This window comes from Thermobia domestica, chromosome 15 (genome assembly GCF_964235325.1).
Source record: "Thermobia domestica chromosome 15, izTheDome1.hap1.1, whole genome shotgun sequence".
NCBI lineage: Eukaryota > Metazoa > Arthropoda > Insecta > Zygentoma > Lepismatidae > Thermobia > Thermobia domestica.
Window position 1 is genome coordinate 111,158,207 of NC_137468.1, and position 21,150 is coordinate 111,179,356.

General features: G+C 34.2%; 1 protein-coding gene across 3 annotated transcripts in view; it reads right to left on the reverse strand.

Moving 5' to 3' along the window:
- Positions 1–21,150, reverse strand: part of LOC145671202 (testis-expressed protein 10 homolog) — a 95,525-nt gene that overhangs the window by 27,423 nt on the left and 46,952 nt on the right. For all 3 annotated transcript variants that reach the window (XM_081740059.1, XM_081740058.1, XM_081740060.1), the window contains exons 8-9: positions 13,099–13,253; positions 8,540–8,723 (exon numbers count right to left, since the gene is read on the reverse strand). In XM_081740059.1, the coding sequence (XP_081596185.1) occupies positions 8,540–8,723; positions 13,099–13,253 (339 nt within the window). The remainder of the gene's footprint in view (positions 1–8,539; positions 8,724–13,098; positions 13,254–21,150) is intronic.

The following is a 21,150-nucleotide window of genomic DNA, read 5'->3' on the forward strand; positions in this document are numbered from 1 at the left end:
ACATGGGGTATTAATTTCATATATTGTGATCGATCGATAGACATTATATTGCATTCGTCTTGGAATTTCTCTAAGAAAGAAGTAGCATTCTCATTACACTTACCACTGAATTTGCTCATCGCTCGGATTTCACTCATTTTAACACTTAATTTTACCTTCCTTTTCTCATTCCTTGTTCTTGTTGAGTGATAGTTCCTATCCGTGACATGCTGTGTCGTGACACCATCTATGTTTCGCTCATCAGTACTCTTCGGACAACTTTCTTCTAGTATAATATCTTCATCAGATCCCGGCGAAGGCGAGTTCATCTCTGGTGAGCGGGGCAACTCAAAGCGATCACTACCCAAGTTATTTCGGTAAATGTTGTCTTTAGCCTGTAGCGTTCTAATCTCCTCCTGAATAGTAGCTAATAACTGTGTATTTACACGTATGTTATTAGAATTGTTGCTAACCTGGATCTTTTGCTGTTTAATGGAAGATTCTATTACTTCTAAATCTTTTTTTAAAGCACTAATTTCTTGGTTTTGTTGATTGTGCTTTTCTTGACAATCATCGGATATCCTTTTTAACTTTTCCTCAAACTGTGAGGATATGTCGTTCACCACCTGGACAATTGTCTGTTTCGTTTCATCTGATTTCTGTTCTATCCGTCTACTTAATTCTTCATATTGCTTGTTAGCTTCGTCAAACTTCAGTTCTATCTTATGTTCCATGGTCTTGTTAGATTCGTTGAATTTCTGTTCCATGGTCTGCTTTAATTCTTCATTTTGTTTGTTAGCTTCGTTGAACTTCTGTTCCATGGTCTGCTTTAATTCTTCATATTGCTTGTTAGCTTCGTCAAACTTCTGTTCCATTCGTCTACTTAATTCTTCATTTTGCTTGTTAGCTTCGTCAGACTTCTGCTCTATGGTCTGCTTTATCTCGGTAGACATCTGCATTATTTGTCGCTGTAAAGCTAACAAGAGTCGATCCTCTGATGACAAACCTGGTGTTACACTAGTTTCACCTTGGTCACTAGTATTTGATTCCTGCTGCATTGCTTCGTTGTCCATTTTTCTTATGATTACCTTACCACTTCGCAATATGGTTAAGTTCTTATTCATTAACTGTAGTATAAAAGTAAATTCAACCTTACTCTTCTTCTTCGGGAACTGAATTTACAAAGTCCCGGGTGAGGTAAACCAAATTTTTACAACGACTTATCAAAAAGATAGTCGTAAACCTGGTTCGTTTGCTGAGGTAAAAATTCGAAGTGGTAGTATTTCTTTGACATTAAAAATATTAGCTTCGATATTTAAATACCATTAATCTCACCTTTTTAATAAAACTGACAACGTCTATAACCGATGTTAAACTGGTTTATTATTTGATATAACTTATAATATCCTTTTCTTAAAACTGTTAAGTACACAAATTCACTGACTAGGTAACCATAAAACATGTCCATATCAACAACTATCCCATAATAATCTCTTACATATATTAAAAACATTCTTCTTTTGTTAAAGTAGAAATGAACATTCTACTAAGTATAGTGCATATGTATGAGTACTTTCTGCCCAAGGTACAGGTAAATATTACACAAGCCAAAGTATTTTGTTGTAAGGTATATATACTTACTTCAGAGCGGACAGGTGTTATAGTGAAGAAACTGGTAATAGAGGTGGTGGTTCTTCAATAGCTGTCAGATATAACTTTCAGGTGTTTAGAAGATAAGATTTGGAAAGTGTAAATGAATGCGTCTGGATTGAACTTAAGTGTAAATCAATGAAAAATCTTTTGATCTCTTGTATTTATTTTCATCCAATATTTCCTTTTGAAGTATTTGAGAACTATCTAAATTGTATTTCCAGTAAACTTAACCTGTTAAAAAATTATGTATTAATCTTCGGAGATTTTAATGTACTTAAAATAGATTAAAGAGCCCTTACCAGGAATACACTATTACTCTAAAGTAAGCTTTCAGTTATTGTCAACTTTTTTGGATAACAGAAATCTAAGTGTTGAACCAGCAGTATCGGATTTAGACTTAGTTCTAACAAATGCATCTATAGTGTCGGAAAGGCATGATGAGTATATGGTGGCTCCTGATGCACACCATTATTCAATTGTAACTAAAGTATTTTTATCCAGTGTTTGTCAAGTATATGAATTCACTGAAAGATTTTTATATGCTAAAGGTGACTATTTATCCTTGTATTTTCTAATTGCTAATGCTGATTGGTGTAATATATTGTTAGATAATGATCTCAATTTAGTAGTTTGCAAACTAGATGAAGTTATTAAATCTGCGATGGAGTGTAATATTCCTAAATCTAGGATTAAAAAATTAAATTTCCCTTATGGTATTCAAAAAATTGATTCCTTTATGGAAAGTAAAAAATCAGGCTCATTAAAAATTAAAAATTCTCAATGTGAAAATGATTACATAGTCTTTTCTAATTATAGAAGACCTTTCAAAATTCAACTGAATGTGGATAGGCAAATTTATTTTAGTAAAATAGAAAATGATCTTACTACTGACCCTGAAAAATTTTGGAAATATGTAAATGGTTAAAAAAAAAGTAATATCTGCAATTACTGATAACGATGTTTTGTTGACGGATGGCAGTATGTTGGCTGAAAAGTTTGCTAACTATTTTTCATCAGTCTCTGAAACCTTCTCGGTTAGTGCTACTAAAAATCAACTTTTATCTGTAAACTTTGGTCAAGTTAAACCCCAGAAATTACTACCGTCAAATGGGGTGAATAGAAACATGGGGGTGAATAGAAACAAAACTCCCAGATTAGTTTTAGATTTATCTGGACGATAAATTAATCAACAAAACTGAAATTTCTTAACATAGTCTTATATGGCTAAAGTGTTCACAGCAGAGATAAAATGTTTTAGTGAGTTGGAAACACTGCGATAGACGGCAGCAGCGTTAATATGTTACTGAAATCCTACATGGTATTTTGGCGCTCTTCAAACTTTCTTGGTAAGTACGACATTTTCATATTTGTTGCATTTGAACATATGCCTATTTTGTAGTTTGTTGTTTCATTTACTGACGTTCATAGTAAAAGTTTTCCTTTTGTAAATTATTTTTAATCGAAATTTAACTTTACTGGGTTATTGTTATGATTTTTAATTAGTGGGGTGAATAGAAACACTTCTTGAGGAGTGGAAAATTCTTGAGAAGCGGAGAAAAGGACAGGAATGAGTCAACAATCTCTAAGAACAAATTTCCAAGTCTTCTGAAAAAAAAAAAAAAAAAAAAAAAAAAAAAAAAAAAAAAAATGTGTGACAAACTGAAGGAGGAAAATATCAGGGCTGGATTTCAAAAGTGTGGAATTTTACCCCTTTGTCGAGACCAAATACTGAGGATGCTGCCAAAAAGAGAGAATGAACGAGAAGGAACAGAACAGCAAAAGACATCTCAGACTGTAAACCGTCCCCTTATGGATCTTCTCAAGAGCATGAGAGAAGATGAAAAAATTAAACAAGAAAAGAAGAGAGTACGAATAGATGTTTCTGGTAAGAGTTTTGGTTTGTTTTCTGAAAATGATACATTTTCATCAAATCACAACGAAACTCAACCTATCGTTGTATTGTCGGAAGAGGAGAAAGACAACACTCCAGAAGACAACATTCCAGACGATCACGAACTAGATGATGGTTTTCTAAATCTGGTGATTTTGCTGTGGAAAAGGCTTATGAGAAGCTAAAGCTCGATGATACTATTCACTACCCAAGTGCGAAAATGCGAACATGATGGATAAGTGGGAGTGTTTTATAAGAGAGTACATAAACAATGAAATTTTCAGAAACTTCTGAAGAATCGTTCTTACTACATGAGGATATTGTTACGAAACTGTTGGGTTTTATTAGGAGTTCGTTAGCACGCTTTAAGTATATGATAAGTTTCGGGTTCCTTCGTGGCTAAGCGGTTAGCGTACGCGCCTTTGGCGTGGGAGACCCGGGTTCGATTCGCGGCGGGAACTCATGTGGTTCTGATTCCATGTTAATCAGTAGGTCCACGTCTCATGTAGCCTCGCTGCTGAACGGGACATTAACCTCAAAATCAACTCAACACATGATAAGTTTCCCTGGTGATTTCAGTGGTTTAAATCTTATTCAAATATCATCAAATCTGTATGGTTGTTTGTACCTATATTGTGCATTGTATTGTTTTGTAAGTTTGTAACTTATGCAATACTGGTCTTATTGAACTTATATCTTGCAGGTATCAAATAAATAGTTCGTTTCAACAAATACGCTGTTTCTTTTTACCTTTCCAACAGTATAAAAGAAACAACAACGAAAATAAAGTCATTGTTTCTATTCACCCCTACCCATGAGGTCAATAGAAACATTTAGAAAAATCAAGGTGAAGAAAAGTGGAGTTGATAAATTAATATGACGTTTACTGAACTTCATTAGCATATTAAAACCTGTTTTTGGAATAATCTGATACGCGAAATCTTTAACATCACCATACTTATATACTCATATAGCCAAAAATGTATTTCTATTCACCCCATTTGACGGTACTCAATATGTATTGGAAGATATCATAACTTTAAAGATTAAATCGCCAAGTGGGATAGATGGAATTCCAGCTTTCATTATTAAGGGAATAGGTGAAATAATTGCACCAATATTGTCTTCTTTGTTTAATTGGAGTTTATCCACTTGTAATTATCCTAATGTATGGAAAATTGTTTCTATAATATCCATACCTAAAACTAATGGAAAGTCTATTCATGATTTTCGACCAATCTCTGTAATGAATGTAATTCCGAAAATCTTTGAGAAAATAATGTATAAATATGTTTATAATAAGGTAAAGAATGAAATTAATATAAACCAACATGAATTTATGGCTGGTAAATCTGTAATAACTAATTTAGCAAGTCTTAGGCATTATACGCTTCCGATCATTTGGGCCCGTGGTCAAGTTGACGCTATTTACTTGGACTTAGCTAAAGCATTTGATAAATCACCTCATCACTTGCTGATAAACAAACTGAAAAGATATAACTTGCCTAACTGTATTATTGATTGGTTGAGTTCATATTTAAATGAAAGGAAATTTGTGGTAAAATATAAAGGGAAACTGTCTGCTATTCAGAGTAATACCTTCGGGGTACCCCAGGGTTCTAACCTTGGTCCTCTATTGTTTTTGCTTTATATTAATGACATTTGTGTTGATTTAACTTGTAAGTATCTTTTATATGCTGATGATATTAAAATTTTCAGTCAAATTAAGTCCAAATAAAACCAAGATGTTTTGCAAAAAATATAGATATTATAGTGAAATGGTCCGAAGAGAATTCTCTACCCCTGAACTTTTAAAAAACGCAAGGAATAACATTTTTGAGGAAAGTTAACCCTTTAATACACAAATACAGGAAAGGAAATTAAAACTAACTAACTCTATGGCCTATGGAACCCGGAGGTTCAGTGCCGCGTTCACAAAAGCTCTCCACTGACTTCTATCCTTAGCTAATTGCATCCAGTTTCTACTTTGTATTCCTATCTCTGCGAGATCCATCTTAATATTGTCCTCCCATCTGCGCCTTGGTCTTCCTAATGGTCGTTTTCCTATGGGTCTACCAGTCAAGACTTTGAAAGCGTTTCTACTTTCTTCCATTCTAGCTACATGACCTGCCCACCTAAGCCTCCTAGACTTGACGACCCTAACAATGTTGGGTAAACCGTATAAACTATGTAGTTCCTCGTTATGAAGCTTCCGCCATTCCCCATTCTCGTTCCTCTTGGGTCCGAATATTCTTCTCAGGATCCTGTTCTCAAATACTTTCAGTCTATGTTCTTCCCTCAGAGTAAGCGACCATGTTTCACAACCATACAGAACAACAGGCATGATTATCGTTTTATATATTTTAAGCTTCAAATTCCTCGACAGAATTCGCGACGACAAGAGATTTTGAACCGAATAGTAACACGAATTCCCTGCTTTTAGTCGACATTTAATTTCTTCGTGAATATGATTTTCGTCTGTTAATATTGATCCTAAATATTTGAAAGTATCCACTTTATCAAAAGCATTATTTAATATTTTAACGCCTCCACAATTTGCCGTATTACAGTCCCGACGCACTTCCATGTATTTAGTTTTCTCTGCATTTACTTCTAAACCCATGTCCCTGCAAGCGTTTAATAAGATCTCTGCATTTCTTTCTATTGTTCTCCTATCATCCCCTATTAAATTTACATCATCAGCATATGCCATAACCTGGTGAATGCCGTTCAACTCTAGGCCCTGGTTGCTATCTTTGATTTTCCTTATGGCGTATTCCAGCACAAAGTTAAATAATAATGGCGACAACGCATCTCCTTGTTTCAGGCCATTTTCGACGTGGAAGCTCGTGGACAAAAATTTTCCTACCCGGACTTTACTTTGGGATTCACTTAAACATATCTTAATTAATCTAATTAGCTTTCTCGGTATTCCAAGTTCTGTAAGAACGTTGTATAATGTTTCTCTTCTAACCGAGTCGTAAGCCTTTCTAAAATCAATAAATAGTTGATGCACCGGGGTATTGTATTCCCACTTCTTTTCGAGTATTTGGCGAATGGTAAATATTTGGTCGATAGTTGATCGATTTCGTCTAAATCCGCACTGATAATCTCCAATAATTTCATCTGCGTATGGGGTCAATCTTGCTAACAGAATATTTGAAAGGATTTTATAGGATGTTGACAGAAGAGAAATGCCTCGATAATTATTACAGTCAGTTTTGTCGCCTTTCTTGTGAATTGGAACAATGATTGATTCTTTCCACTCTTGTGGCAATTCTTCCTTGTTCCAGATAAGGAGAATGAGTTTGTGTATCTTGTTCCACAATTTTTCGCCTCCAGCTAAAATTAACTCAGCCGGAATTTCATCTACACCCGGAGATTTGTGTTTCTTCAATTTCTTTATAGCGGCTTCCCCTTCTATTCGATTGGGTTAAGTTATCAGTCCTTGTCCGAGGCTTTTGTGCATGTTTCTGAACAGGTACCTTTTTTTTACAGGATGAGGGTGTTAGCCTTACCCAAACCCCCAAGCTGGAGGACCACTCCTAGTCGTCTGTCCGCGACTGCTTATTCAGTATATTCGCAGCTAACCTCTATATCTAGAGGCCTTCTCCTCGATCCGCAACCTGAGGACGCGCCATGCCGTGGTGACAGGAAAGGAAATTAACATATCCAATTTGTCTAGCATTAATATTAGATGAAAAATAGCTTTTTCAGAAAAATCTTCAGGTTGCAATCTCCAAAGCTAGGAAGAATTTAACAATGCTGAAATGGTTATATCGAAATTTTACTAATATTAACACCTGCAAAATTCTCTATATGTACAATGTTAAGTCTCACCTTGAATATTGTACGGTAATTTGGAATAGTGAAGCAAAATATTTTATTTCCTCGATTGATTCAGTTCAAAATTCATTCCTAGCCTGGTTAAAATGGAAATTTAAAGAAGTAGGAGGGGCGATCTTGTCAGACATAAGGGCGGATTTTAATCTTACCCTTCGCTCTGACAGGCGTCGGTTCTTTGACTTGAAATTTCTTCATGTAATTCTGCACTAAGATTTTGTTCTGGAGAACTTTTTCTCTGTAAAAATTACTTACAGAAACATTAGGAATTTTGTTCCGTTTATGAGAAAATATTTAATTAGGTCTTCAATATATAGAAGTATAGAAACAGTTAATAACTTTTACCTTGTTCTTGATGTGTTGAGTTTCAAGAAGGTGCGTACATTATTTTACAATTTTTTAAATAAAATATGAAATTTTTCAGTATTTTGATGTTTGCAATTGATTGTCTTAATTTTGTTTTGTATTTTTATTAAGTTTTGGATTTGTTATATATATATATATACTGCATTTTTTCCTCAATTATATGAACCTTTTTTTTTTTTTTTTTTAAATTCTGAACAGATACACATGTTTGTTTCTTATTTTTTGGTATTTCTGCAGGTCACTTTTGTGAAGTATTACTACGCGAGTTTTGTTTTTTATGAGTGTTATGGAACAATCATTTGTCTTTATTTATTTATTTTTACTTTCAACTTCACATTCAGTAATTATCTGCTTTCTTATTTATATATTGTTATTCTTTATTCTATTTTTTTTTAATATTTGTGCTTCATTTGTATCTTTATATTAAAATGTATAATCTCTTGATATAGTCAGTATTGCACGCGCTTTTATATATATATATATATATATATATATATATATATATATATATATATCTTTTTCTTTCTTTTGGCGCACTAGTGGCTGTATGCTGTTTGCTGCCGAATAAACATTTAAACATTTTTATAATTGTAAGTAGTCTTATTAATTATTAAACTTTTCAAATCTACTAAGTAGTATCTACAAATTAGATGTAGTAGGAGGGTATTTGTCCTACTCTTGTCAAATTCAAGATCAGACACGTAATACTAATTTAAAGAAGTTTGTTATTCCATTTTAATCAACTCTGTTATTCCATTTGAATCATCTAACAACCATACAGGAAATAAGACATCAACAATGACTAACCTTGCTTTGAATACTTCCACGATGTACAATGTAATTTCTTTATTTAGATGTGTTTGCTTAATGCTTCCTTCTAAACACTTAAAGTGAAGTTCCTGCCAATCTTTTATCCAGTATAATATATTCACTATAGCTTTCTGACCATCAAGAGGTTCCATACCAGTTACAGTTACAGTTGGAAGATTATCTAAAAAAAAGACATGGTAATTACTCGAAACGGTTAATATATCATGTATAAGTATATTTGATAACCATATAATAAAATTTAAAAGTTCCCTAATTTTCTTCTCTGATGTTTGCTTTTTGTCTATTTAAAATTACAGTATTTCTATTTTATATTTCCCCACTTCATTGAGTATCTCTCCCAAGGTACGGACTTTTATAATCATTGTGACGCTTCCATTAAGAAAGATAAAAATAAAGAAACAACAAACATCTATTACATTTACGTTGGTATAAGTACAAATGCCTGTGATAAGACTCCAAAAAGGATAAAAACATGAAGGAAGGTTAAAAACTGGTTAAAAGGTTAAGATATGTTAAAAAAAAAAATCTTCTGTCAAACATTAAAACACACGGGAATAGAAACTCACTGACATTGTACACTGCTGTACAATGTCAGTGAGTTTCTATTCCCGTGTGTTTTAATGTTTGACAGAAGATTTTTTTCTTTCATATCTTAACCTTTTAACAATTTTTAACCTTCCTTCATGTTTTTTTATCCTTTTTGGGGTCTACCACAGGCTGAAGAAGGAAGTAGCATCTTCCGAAAGCGCTACCTGTTGCATGTAGAAGAAAATTCTGCTACATATTTTTTGCGGTGAGTAGTAGCCTTTTTTTCTTTTTCTCATTACTTATATACTGTTCTGTGGTTAGATCAGAATCCATTGAACCTAATAACTCGAGTTCACCGGAAGTGGCACTTACCATTATGTTCGCCCGAACTGCTCAAATGTAGACTGATATTGAGTTGGTGCGATTGAAATATCCATTTTATGTTTGGTGGGAAACAACTTTTTGTAATGAAACCAATGGATTGATCAAGATCACAAACTCTGTACATGTTTAGAAAACAGCTGTGGGTGCCGAGTCATCAGGAAGCAGGTGTGTTGTTGAACATGATCGTGTGAAAGTGTAGCATGGAGAAGACCAATTTAGACAGATTTCAGTTTACGAATTCAAACTGGGATATTCTACACATCTAGCAGTGAAAAATATCAATAGCATATTTGGACTATGAGTAGTGGTTCATAAGTCGTTGGTTTGTAAAATTTCGTGCCAGTGACACAATATAGGAAAATGAGCTCCGCGGTTACCGATCGACGGCATCTTCTGATAAGCTTCTCAAGAATATCGTGGAAGCTAACCCTTTGAACAGTGTTCGTGCAATTGGAGACAACGTACAAGATACCACTGTTGTTCGGAGCTTCTGTGCAACCGTTAAGGAAAAGAACCTAGACTTATAGGCTCCACATAAGTCAGCACCGGCCAACAAGATTCGGTGTCTGGAGCTGTACACTTTTCTGAGTATATGGAATAACCGGGAAGGTTTTCTGCATGGGATTTTCACTTGTGATGAAAAATGGATCTCCTATAACAATCGTAAACAGTCAGATATGGATACATGATCTACATCGAGGGAAGTTTCCGAAACCATAGGAAGTGTTGCTGCTGGTAGATGGGACGTGTTAAATCATGTCTTCCTCCGTCGAGGCAAAAATCATCATTATGGATTGTTACAGTGCTGAACTCCATGACATGCATTACAAACTTGTCTGCAAGCATCCAGCAATGGTATCCTCATGTTCTACGAGAATTCACGCCGACGATGCTCAAAGGACAACCCATGAGTTGCAGTATGAACATTTCTTACCCACTGTATTCTCCTGACGTCCTCTAACCGACTGGCACTCTTCCAGCATCTCGATTATTTCCTAAGAAGGGAACTCTTTCCTGAATATTGGGCGCTGCAACTTGCGATAGAGGATTTCTTTGAATCGCAAACTTCAGACTTCTTTCGTCATGGAATCCGACCATTGGCTGAGCGATGTCATTGAAACTGCAGCTAAAGACTACTTTGAGTAACCAGGTAATTTTTTCCTTCCTTTGAAAACGACACACGTTAGTTTGATATTTCAATCACTTCCAACCAATATTTACATAAGCATGATTGCTTGTTGCTATGATTCGGTTTTATTTTGTGACAAACCTCTCGTAGTGCAAGTATTTTCTTGTTTTATTAAAAGGATGTATGATTTCATACTCTGCTAAGCATTTAACCGATTTCGGAGATTTTAGGGTAACTTTTAATTGCATTTACATTAAACAAACAGAGCTAATAATAATTGAAGACTTCTCTTCAAAACTTGCCTTCTGTATAAATTAGTTAAAATATAGTTATGTGTAACATATTGTAAATAAGAAAGCTGTTTGTCATAAGTTGAAACTAGATAACACACTCATGCCCTTGGCAATAAGCTAAGAAAGCGGAACTGCACATGCTGGGGAAAACACATGCGACAATTAATTATAAATTACTTTTTAATTGTTTATTTAAAAAAATACAGTATCATAATTTGGTTTCAAAGATGATGCAAAGTGAACCCCACTCTATAGCTATATGTAACTATGTCAATATTTAAAAAAATAATAAATAAATAAATAAAAAAATTAATACGTTATTTTTTTTCTTTGGGTTACATATTGTTATTCAGATTAATAAGTACATTTTCCTGAATAAACCTTATAAGCCACTTTTCCTTAAGATTTTCAACAGCATCAATCTACGTTTTTGGTTTTGTATGCCTTAATTCGCTTTTCAAAAGTGTTCGAAATTTTGCTTTAATATTACTTTCTTTCCTTTTCTTTTCCCCTATTAATTCAAAAATTTGTCGTCAATTACTAATATCGAAAACTATTCTCAATCATTATCAGTTGCTATTTTTTATAACAGGTATACAGTGATAAGAAGAAAGTAACTATACTGCAGGCAAGTACACTGTTAGATAATAGTGTTCTAAATAACTTAGAAAACAAAATGGTTTGTTTCCTAGTTAAGGAATGCCAGTATAAAATTCACATATACGCAGAACATTTAGATGGAAAGCATAATGAAAACACTTAGTTTTCATGCTGTATAAGCTGGAGTATTTATGGAACTGTAATCATAGGTACTGTACTTATCCTCAGATTTTGTAAACTTGAGAGTTTTATTGAATTTTATGTATGTTTGCAAAAATCAAGTTCCAAATGTGAGGTCCTGGGTCGTTGCCCAATTCGCCCTATGTGAAGGCAGCCACTTCTCATAAACCAAGCTAAGTTTACGTATATTTTTATTTCTATATGTTGTTTTTTGGTGAGTTCTGGTGAAAACCAATAGAGAAATAGCGTGTGGGACACATTATAGTTAATAAGAAAGGGTTTTACAGACCACGTAATCTAGCTCCTGAGGACACAATACATATAAGTGAAGAGACAACACCGAGTTCACGAGTGAGAGATAAATTCGAACAAGCATTTCAGGACATGAGGAACAAGAAACCAGTAAGGATAGACAATATATCTATTGAGATAATTAACAACTTTAGCGAAGAAGGATATAAAGAAATGTTTGTTATATGCTATGAAATATCTGAAACGGGAGAACAGTTGGAAACCTGTATACAGATAGTTAAAATTTTCATTAGGAAAGAAAGAAAATGAAAAAAAAAAAAAAAGTGTGTTTTATATCATGAGTAACGAATAATGAACAAGAGATTATTACACCAAAACAAAGGTAAACTTGAGTGGAAACAATCTGGATTTAGAAAAGGAAAGAAAACAAGAAATGACACTGATTTACTTAGACAAGGGTAGAAAGATTCACTGAAAAGGAACGCTTTCATGGTTCATGGGAATGCGGAATTTGAAATACTGAGTTTATTTGTGTTTTGCATTCTTCTGTAACCGAGATTATGCAGGATGAGACCAACTATTAACACGGGCTACAAACCAAGACCAGGCTTGAATCCAGTGCAGTTGGCGGGTGTAGAGACCATAATCTAAAATCAACCCTTACATAACAGGGCGCTCCCACCATACTTTTAGCCTCCAAAACAACTGATTTCAGAAGTTGATGATACACAAATATTGTTGACAAAAATGTAAAGGTGAATGCAATATACCTCCAGTCGGTCACTGTGACGCCCATTTTCCACACACACACATATCTCATATTTGTATAGACAGGATTTTCCAAATGTGTGCATTTTCATGGATAAGGTATCACGCCACATCAAAAAGAGCAAGAAACAAATATCTATGCTTTTCCGTTTACTTACGTCTGCTTCCAATTTTACTGGAGGCTGTAATTTATAACTATGTAAAGAGAGAATTTGTCCTACGATTATTATAATTTGAGTTGTGCTCCTAAAACTAAACATGTGAAAGCTTAATGAATAAATGATTTAAGCCTAGGTTTATTCTGAGGAAAAATGTCCGAGTGAAACATTCAAAATACAGATGTAAAAATTTGCATAGAAACACAAGAAGATGAGTAAAATTCATCCTTACAACAAACTTACTTATGATATCAACAAACTTCGTTGAAATACTCGAAAGAAATGCATTATTTCCTTGGCAAGCGAGCTTGGTCATAGCTTCAATTGCCAACGGTGATACCACGTTCTGACACAGTACATCTGGGAGACCTTCAAGCCAATTTTCTAAATATGGATTCCTAAAATGAAAAATTGTAAACTTAAAATTAAAAGTATAAATATTCGACAAATATATATATATATATATATATATATATATATATATATATATATATATATATATATATATATGGACGGCTTCTCCATTTCTTTGTAGTGTCACTTTTAAGTACAAAGTAAATAAGCTCTCCTAAACACAGTAAAGAGGATAACGCGATTCATGTATAGGATATGGATAGCCACTGTTAAAGTCATCGTTATCCGTTAAGATGTTACCTGATTGAATCCATTAATGAACTCGGCTAACATAATCACTCTAGCTGTCTACTGTATATAAAAAAGCTGTTGTGTGGCGTAACGGAGCGGCACTACAATCTTATAATGTCCACTAGCGCGATCTTAATACATTATAAATTAACACAATAAAACTTTTTTTTTTTTTTTGATTTAAAGAATCTTCTTTATTTCTTGGGATTTAAATCGGTGAAGAATAAGGAATGAATTCACTCTCAACAATAAATAAATAAATAAGAAAATAAAAATGAAATGAAATCTTTGAGTTTTACGTTCCACGGCTATGCCAGCTAAGCTAAAGGAGACGGTTATTATGAGGAATGAATGAAATGATGGAATGAAGAAAGTGGGAGGGAACGGGAGAACCCCGACGAAACCCACGCACACGGTGTTTGTCCACCACAAAGTTCACTTGGCGGAAGCGGGGTTTGAATCTGAATCCCATGCACCAGAGGTGAACGCTGTACCACTAAGCCACCGCGGCCCCAATAAATAAATAAATAAATAAATAAATAATCAACATATAAGACGAACATACATTCGTCTACATATCTTAGTAGAATTTTCGGAACATAAGAAAAATATCTAATTTTGATTTTTAAAAAAATGGTATTTTTTTGATTGAGGCTCAAGAATCATTCCCATTACTTACACTGGAAATCGGTCAAAGATAAGAAACGTGGTTGGTTGGAGTTGACCATCCCTTTCGGCACCGAGTCTAAATGAGATGTAGACCTATAGCTTAACATGGGATCCGAACTACATCAGACCCACCGGGAATCGAGCAAAAAATATGAAACTGATTCATATCCAACTTAGTATTGAAATTCTTCCATTCAATAAATAGGATGAAATTATACTTCTGTTACAAAGTAAGAAAAAGTTTTCGTTTAGCTTTCACTCAAGACCAATCTCTACTGCTTAAAGAAAATAGATATGGATAAAACGTGGAACCACAACTTAATATCATACTTATAGTATGCTCGCTTATTTTATGTAAAGCACTGATGCTAATACAGTACAACTTGTTAACCTGGCCATGTGCCTAACTTGATCTCATTGTTGAAGAACCTGAATTTTCGTACAAGACATGCATTACTTGTTATTCTTTACGTTGGCAACCTATATAGCTTAGAGGTTGGCTGTATTGAAGTATGATTACTCCTGTGTTGCTAACGTTAAAATTCACTTCTGCACACTAGACGCCACCTAAAATGCTACTAAAATGAAAATTCGTACCCATATATGGCCATTTCATTCCTTAGGTGATCCTTCTTTTACTATTATTATTTCTCTGAAGGTCTATAAACAAGGGAGAAAGGGGAAAAAGTTGTCCATTGAGTGCGTGATCTGCTCAAAAATACAGATACTGTTTATGCCTATTTTGGAGAAGTATACTTACAGACCGACCTCATTAAGTCTTCCAAATAATTATGCAGTTCCATGACATTTGGTAGTCCAGTTCAGATACAGCTATAAGTATATTTCGTATCCTTCATGTATTCGAAGCATTCTCCTTCTGAGAAACACTCACAAGAAATTAATAAACAAAACGATCAGATTTATGTCGTGCATATTTTTGAAGGATTTTTGAAACTGAAGATCTTCTATGTATTTATTATTACAGGAGGAAGGGATAATACAATACAGAATCTACCATAGCGGTACGGAATCTTGAAACTATAACATTTCAATCGCAGTGTACTTAAGGCAAACTGAAGTAGTAATATATTACACACAATGTTTTTGTATTGCAAAATCAATTCTTACTACATGCATTTAGCGCTGAAAACGAGGAGTTGAAACAACGTACTCAAAAGTTCAGTTCAATTAAGTTCATGTTTTACTTTACTCGTTTATTTAATTTCATAATACTCTAAAAGTGACGAAAAAATACTAAAGAAATTTTGCCACACTTTAATAATAACTATCACTCAATTTTCTATTTATAAAATAAAATATAATATATTGATAGTATTTATTATTATTATAAATATACGTATTAATAAAAATATTTTAACATCAACAGAACTGAAATGTATTTTCAAACAAATATAGGAAAAGACAATGTTTGTAATTTTTAGATTAATAAAAAATCAGCTCATTCATTCATAGTAAAGACAAATGTTTGGATAAATATCTTCCTTAGAGTGTATAAGTTAGTATCAGAAAAAGAGAAGAAGAAGCAACAATTATGTTCATTATATAAGTTAGGATTCTTAAATGGGTATTCTAAATCAACGGTAGGTAAAATGGGAAAAACAGGCTTTTACGAGGGCTATCCAGAAAGTAGATTACGTTTTCGTCTGTGTCCGCTAGGGGCGGGGCTAGCGCGGCCATCTTGGGGTCAGAGCGTTGCGCAGCTCAGTCGGCATCTAGCCGTGCTAGTGAGAGGTTCGTGCTGTGCTCCGTTAAGATACTGTGACGGTTTGAAATGTCTGCGTTAATTGAAAATCCCGCGAGCTGCGAGGTGCGTGCAGTAATAAGGTTTCTGACAGCAAAAAACTGTAAACCGATAGAAATCTATCGGCAGCTGTGTGAAGTGTATGGGGACAACATTATCACTGAAGGTGGAGTGCGACAGTGGGTCATAAGATTTAAAAATGGCCGAACCAATGTTCACGACGAAGATCGAAGTGGGAGACCCAGCAAAGTGACTCCCGAACTTGTCGAAAAAGTCGATGTTAAAGTCCGTGAAAATCGAAAGTTCACAATAACGGAACTTTCTTTGAGTTTTCCACAAATTTCGCGAAGTTTGTTGCATGAAATCATCAGCGAAAAGCTTGGTTACCACAAGTTTTGCGCAAGATGGATTCCAAAAATCTTGACAGAGGACCACAAAAATCAGCGAATGGCTGCAGCGTTGCACTTTTTGGACGCCTACAATAAGGATGGTGACTCTTTACTCGATCGCATCGTTACTGGTGACGAAACATGGGTGAAACACGTGAACTGTGAAACGAAATTGCAATCAATGCAGTGGGGGCACACAGGTTCTCCCCAAAAACCCAAGAAATGCATGCAAACAATGTCGGCAAGGAAGATGATGGCGACTGTTTTTTGGGACAGAAAAGGTGTGATTTTGGTGGACTTCCTGGAAAGAGGCACTACAATAAACGCTCAAAGGTATTGCCAAACTCTGCAAAACCTCAGAAGAGCAATTCAAAACAAGCGCAGAGGAATGTTGAGCTCTAAGATCTTGTTGATTCACGACAAAGCCCGGCCCCACACGGCAAATGTCACGCGTGAAGTTCTTGAATCTTTTCAGTGGGAGTTGTTTCCTCATCCGCCGTACAGTCCCGACCTGGCACCGAGCGACTTCCACCTATTCCCAGCAATGAAGAAGTGGCTGGCTATGCAGCGTTTTGATGACGACGAACAGCTGCAAGAAGAGGTAACGAAGTGGTTGAAGTCGCAGGCGGCCGAATTTTTCGACGAAGGAATTTCCAAGCTCGTACATCGCTACGATAAATGCCTTAATTTGAATGGTGACTATGTCGAAAAGTAGTATTTGTGTGTGGCTTTCATCTGTATATAATAAAATTTGTTTCCTATACTTTGTTGATTTTTTATTCCAAAACGTAATCTACTTTCTGGATAGCCCTCGTACAATATAGTAAAATTCAAAAAATTATTATAGACAATAAAGAGAGAAAAAAATTACAACTGGATAGTTATATCGTTATGGTCAAAAATATCATTCGAACCACAGAAAGTGGCTCGTAAGTACGGTTTTAGGGTAATCCTAAAATCAACCATGAATTTAGGAAAACACTTAATGGAATGCTAAAGTTAGTCCACTAGTCCAAAAGTTTTGGAAAAAAATATGTATAACAGGGTAATTAAATTTTTATTGAAAGAAAATGTTATCTCAAGAAAACAACATGGCTTCCTTAAAGGTCGATCTGCAAACACGGCAATATTTAATTTCATTGAGAAAGTAAGAAATATTGTAGATAAGAAAGAAAACTGTATAGGAATCTTTCTTGACTTGTCTAAAGCTTTCGATACAGTACAAGACAGTTTACTTTTGAACAAACTGGAGAACTGTGGAATACGTGGTAAAGCAAGGGACTGGTTTAGTTCGTACTTAAAAAATCGTAGGCAGGTCGTAGAAATAACGCATAAGAATAATAACATTGTAGAAAGATATTTATCAGATGAATTATATATAAAACATGGAATTCCACAAGGATCTATTCTAGGGCCATTGCTCTTCCTTTTATATATTAATGATTTTGAAAAAAGCATATCTTCGGCAGATGTCACCCTTTTCGCTGACGATACCACTCTGCTAGTGAGTGGAAAAAATGAAAAAATATTGGAACAGGATGCTAGGCAAACACTAAGTGAAGTATCTCTTTGGATGAAGAACAATAATCTCTTTGTTAATGTTGAAAAATCCATTGCTATAAATTTCCATAACAAGTGCAGTAAACCAATATACCCTAACCTATATCTGAACCAAAATAAAATTAACTATACAACACACTGTTTGTTTTTAGGTCTTACTATAGATCATAACCTGACATGGGAATTTCATATAGAGTCAGTTATTAATAAATTAAATAGAATATGTTATGCACTAAGGATTATTAGAAAGAAGGTAAATTTAAAATTAGTTAAAACCTTGTACCATTCGTGTTTTAACTCTATCTTGCAATATGGTATCATGTTCTGAGGAAATTCAAGTCAGATTTAATTTTTTCAAAATTCAGAAGAAAGCCATAAGAATACTTTGTGATAAGCCGAATTTTTTTTGTAGACATTTGTTTAAGGAGGTCAATATACTTCCTCTGGATAGTTTATATTTGTATCGTCTCTTTTTGTATTTGAAAGAACACTCATCGGCATTTGTAACAAATAAGGATGTACATAATCATAATACGCGAAATAAGAATGATTTTCATTTGTGTAATCACCGGTCAGCAATGTATCAAAAAAGTGTAAGTTATGGTGGTGTTAAGTTGTACAACATGTTGCCTATTGATATAAAGTATGAAGAAAATATGAAAAGGTTCAGACAAAAGTTAAAATTATTTCTATTAGAAAATTCTTGTTATACGATTGAGGAGTACGTTAATATCATGACAAGGTAATATTACTTTATTTTACTCATGTAAATTTTTGTACATATGAAGCATGTTACACTTACTTGAGGACATTCCTCGTACTTGTAAGTTCATACAAAGAAATAAATACAATACAATTAGGAAAGTGCATTCAGACATTTATGAAGATAGTTGTCATTGTTTTCATATCGCAAGATTTATTTACATTAGTATGACTAAAAGAAATATCGCAATAGGATAAAATAACATATAAGGGATTCTAAAGACAATGAATTAGCAGGTAAGTTTATCTAGTCGAAAGATCTACTGATTAATCTTATTTTAATACAACTACGAAATGAGAACTAAATTTAGATAGAGGCATTCTGAACAAACAGAATAATATTAAAAGTATCAGATATAAAAATTTAAGCAATCTATAATTTCAAATTTACTGCATGATTCCCTATAGGGAATTTTCCACATATATACAAGCACTTTGATAGAATTGGTATTCAGCTACACTGATATCAATATGGTAGATATTTATGCAGAAATGGAGTTCAAGAAGAAGAAGAAAAAAAAACTGTTTCCTTTTATACATTAAAGATAATACCGAATTAACAGAAGGCAATTCAGGTATGTGATATTCAATATATCAATTCAACTTTTCTTCTAAACGAGTGATGGCCAAATAGAAATCCGCGGGTAAGTGTGTTTGACCCAGCCCGCAAATGAAAATGAAAAATGTATGATTTGTTCCTCTTTTTAACTTCATGCGTAACAGGAACAGCGTAGCTGGCCATTATAATCCAGACCTAACTTTTAACTGTGAAAATATTTTATTTTGTCTTTTGATTACCAAGCACATGATACAAGGATGTTGGTACTGGCCTGATTTTTTTTAAAAATGCAGATTTCATATAATTACACTGTGCAACAAATTTAAACTTTTTTTTCTGTTCTTGAAATGAAATTATGTGATTTTAACTACATGACAGGTGCTGAATTAATTGGTCAAAACCAAAATGTTCCATCACGTCACGTTTTTGTTGGGCAAACCACAACACATTATGCGAAATGTACATATTTACATATAATTACTATCTAATGTAGGCTGGGAAGGCATATTATATTAACATTAAATTTTGTTGACTTACCCATTAAAATACTTTCTTTGATCGCTTACGCTTGTAGACATCTTCTGGAATCCCTCTGACGATAGACCAGCAATATTCAGCAAGATACTTTCAGTCCATTTTCCACTGTTACGCTTTTCAAATATGACAATGTTTTGATGAAACCGTACTCCGTGTTCATCACTTGCTACGCCGAAGTTTTGAGGGAAAAAGTCAAGATGCGAGTGCAAAAAGTGTAATTTTAATGATACGTTGCATCCCATGAGTTGAAAACTCCGCATCATGTCACTAATAATAGCTTCATAATTTTCAGCTTTTACATTTCCAAGAAAACCTGAACATACCGGTTTAAATGACAGCCAACGTAATTTCTCAATTTCAGAGAGTTTAGTTTCAAAGTCTTCATCCTGCACGACTGTTTTAATCTGTGGACCAACAAGTACTCATCCTTAATTTCGGGCATTTCTCGTTAAGGTGCGTGAAAGCAATACCTTCTCTATCTAGTGCTTTAACAAAAATCGTCATCAACCCAACCTTGATATGTAATGGCGGCAAAAATACATCTTGAGGGTTCATAATTGGTTTACGAGATATGTTCCTGGTACCAGGAATGAAATCTTGTCTTTGAGGCCAGTATTTAAGGACGTAGTAGTTTATTTTGTCACGGCTGCCCCACTCACATTAAAAAAAACTTAGGTATCCTTGTTGCATTCCTGTGATAATACCAATAAGTTTCAAGTTTACCTACACATGCCAATTGAATTTTTTATATTCAATGAAATCCAATATTGAGCTCATAAATTCATACGTCCTTTGTATGAGCAGCGTATGCTACAGAAGCAAAGTTATTAACATTTCCAATGTGGAGAAGCACTGCTTGAGACTTAGTTTCGAGCTGTTAATAAGTGCTACTCGGTGGGATTATGTTCATGTCCTAAAGACTGAAATAAGCCATCTACATCTTTACAATAAACAACTCCTCCGTTTTCAACAAGCTAGTCCTCAAAATGACTTTGTCGTGTTATAAACAAACTGATTTTAATATCTTGAGCTAAGAAATTCCAACCTTGAAGCCTGGAGCCCAATACTTCCGCTTTTCTTTTAGGAAGATTTAAGTCTCGTATAAGATGGTTAATCTCTTCCTGTGTGATCAAGTAAGGTGACGTTGACTGGGATGCAGTTCTACACTTTTCCCGTTGCTTGGAATGTCTGAAGTATCATCTTCTGAATCAATAGTGTAATGTTCTGGAGCTTTAGATACTGGAAGATCTTCACTGTGGGGAACTGATCGAATAGCTAACTTTAAATTAGGGTACTGAATCTGATGTTTAGAGGAAAAGTCCTTTCCATCTGTCAAGCAACAGTCAATACACGATCTATTTGTTCGCACCAAATCATACGAACAGCAAATTTCATAAAACTATGTTTTCCTT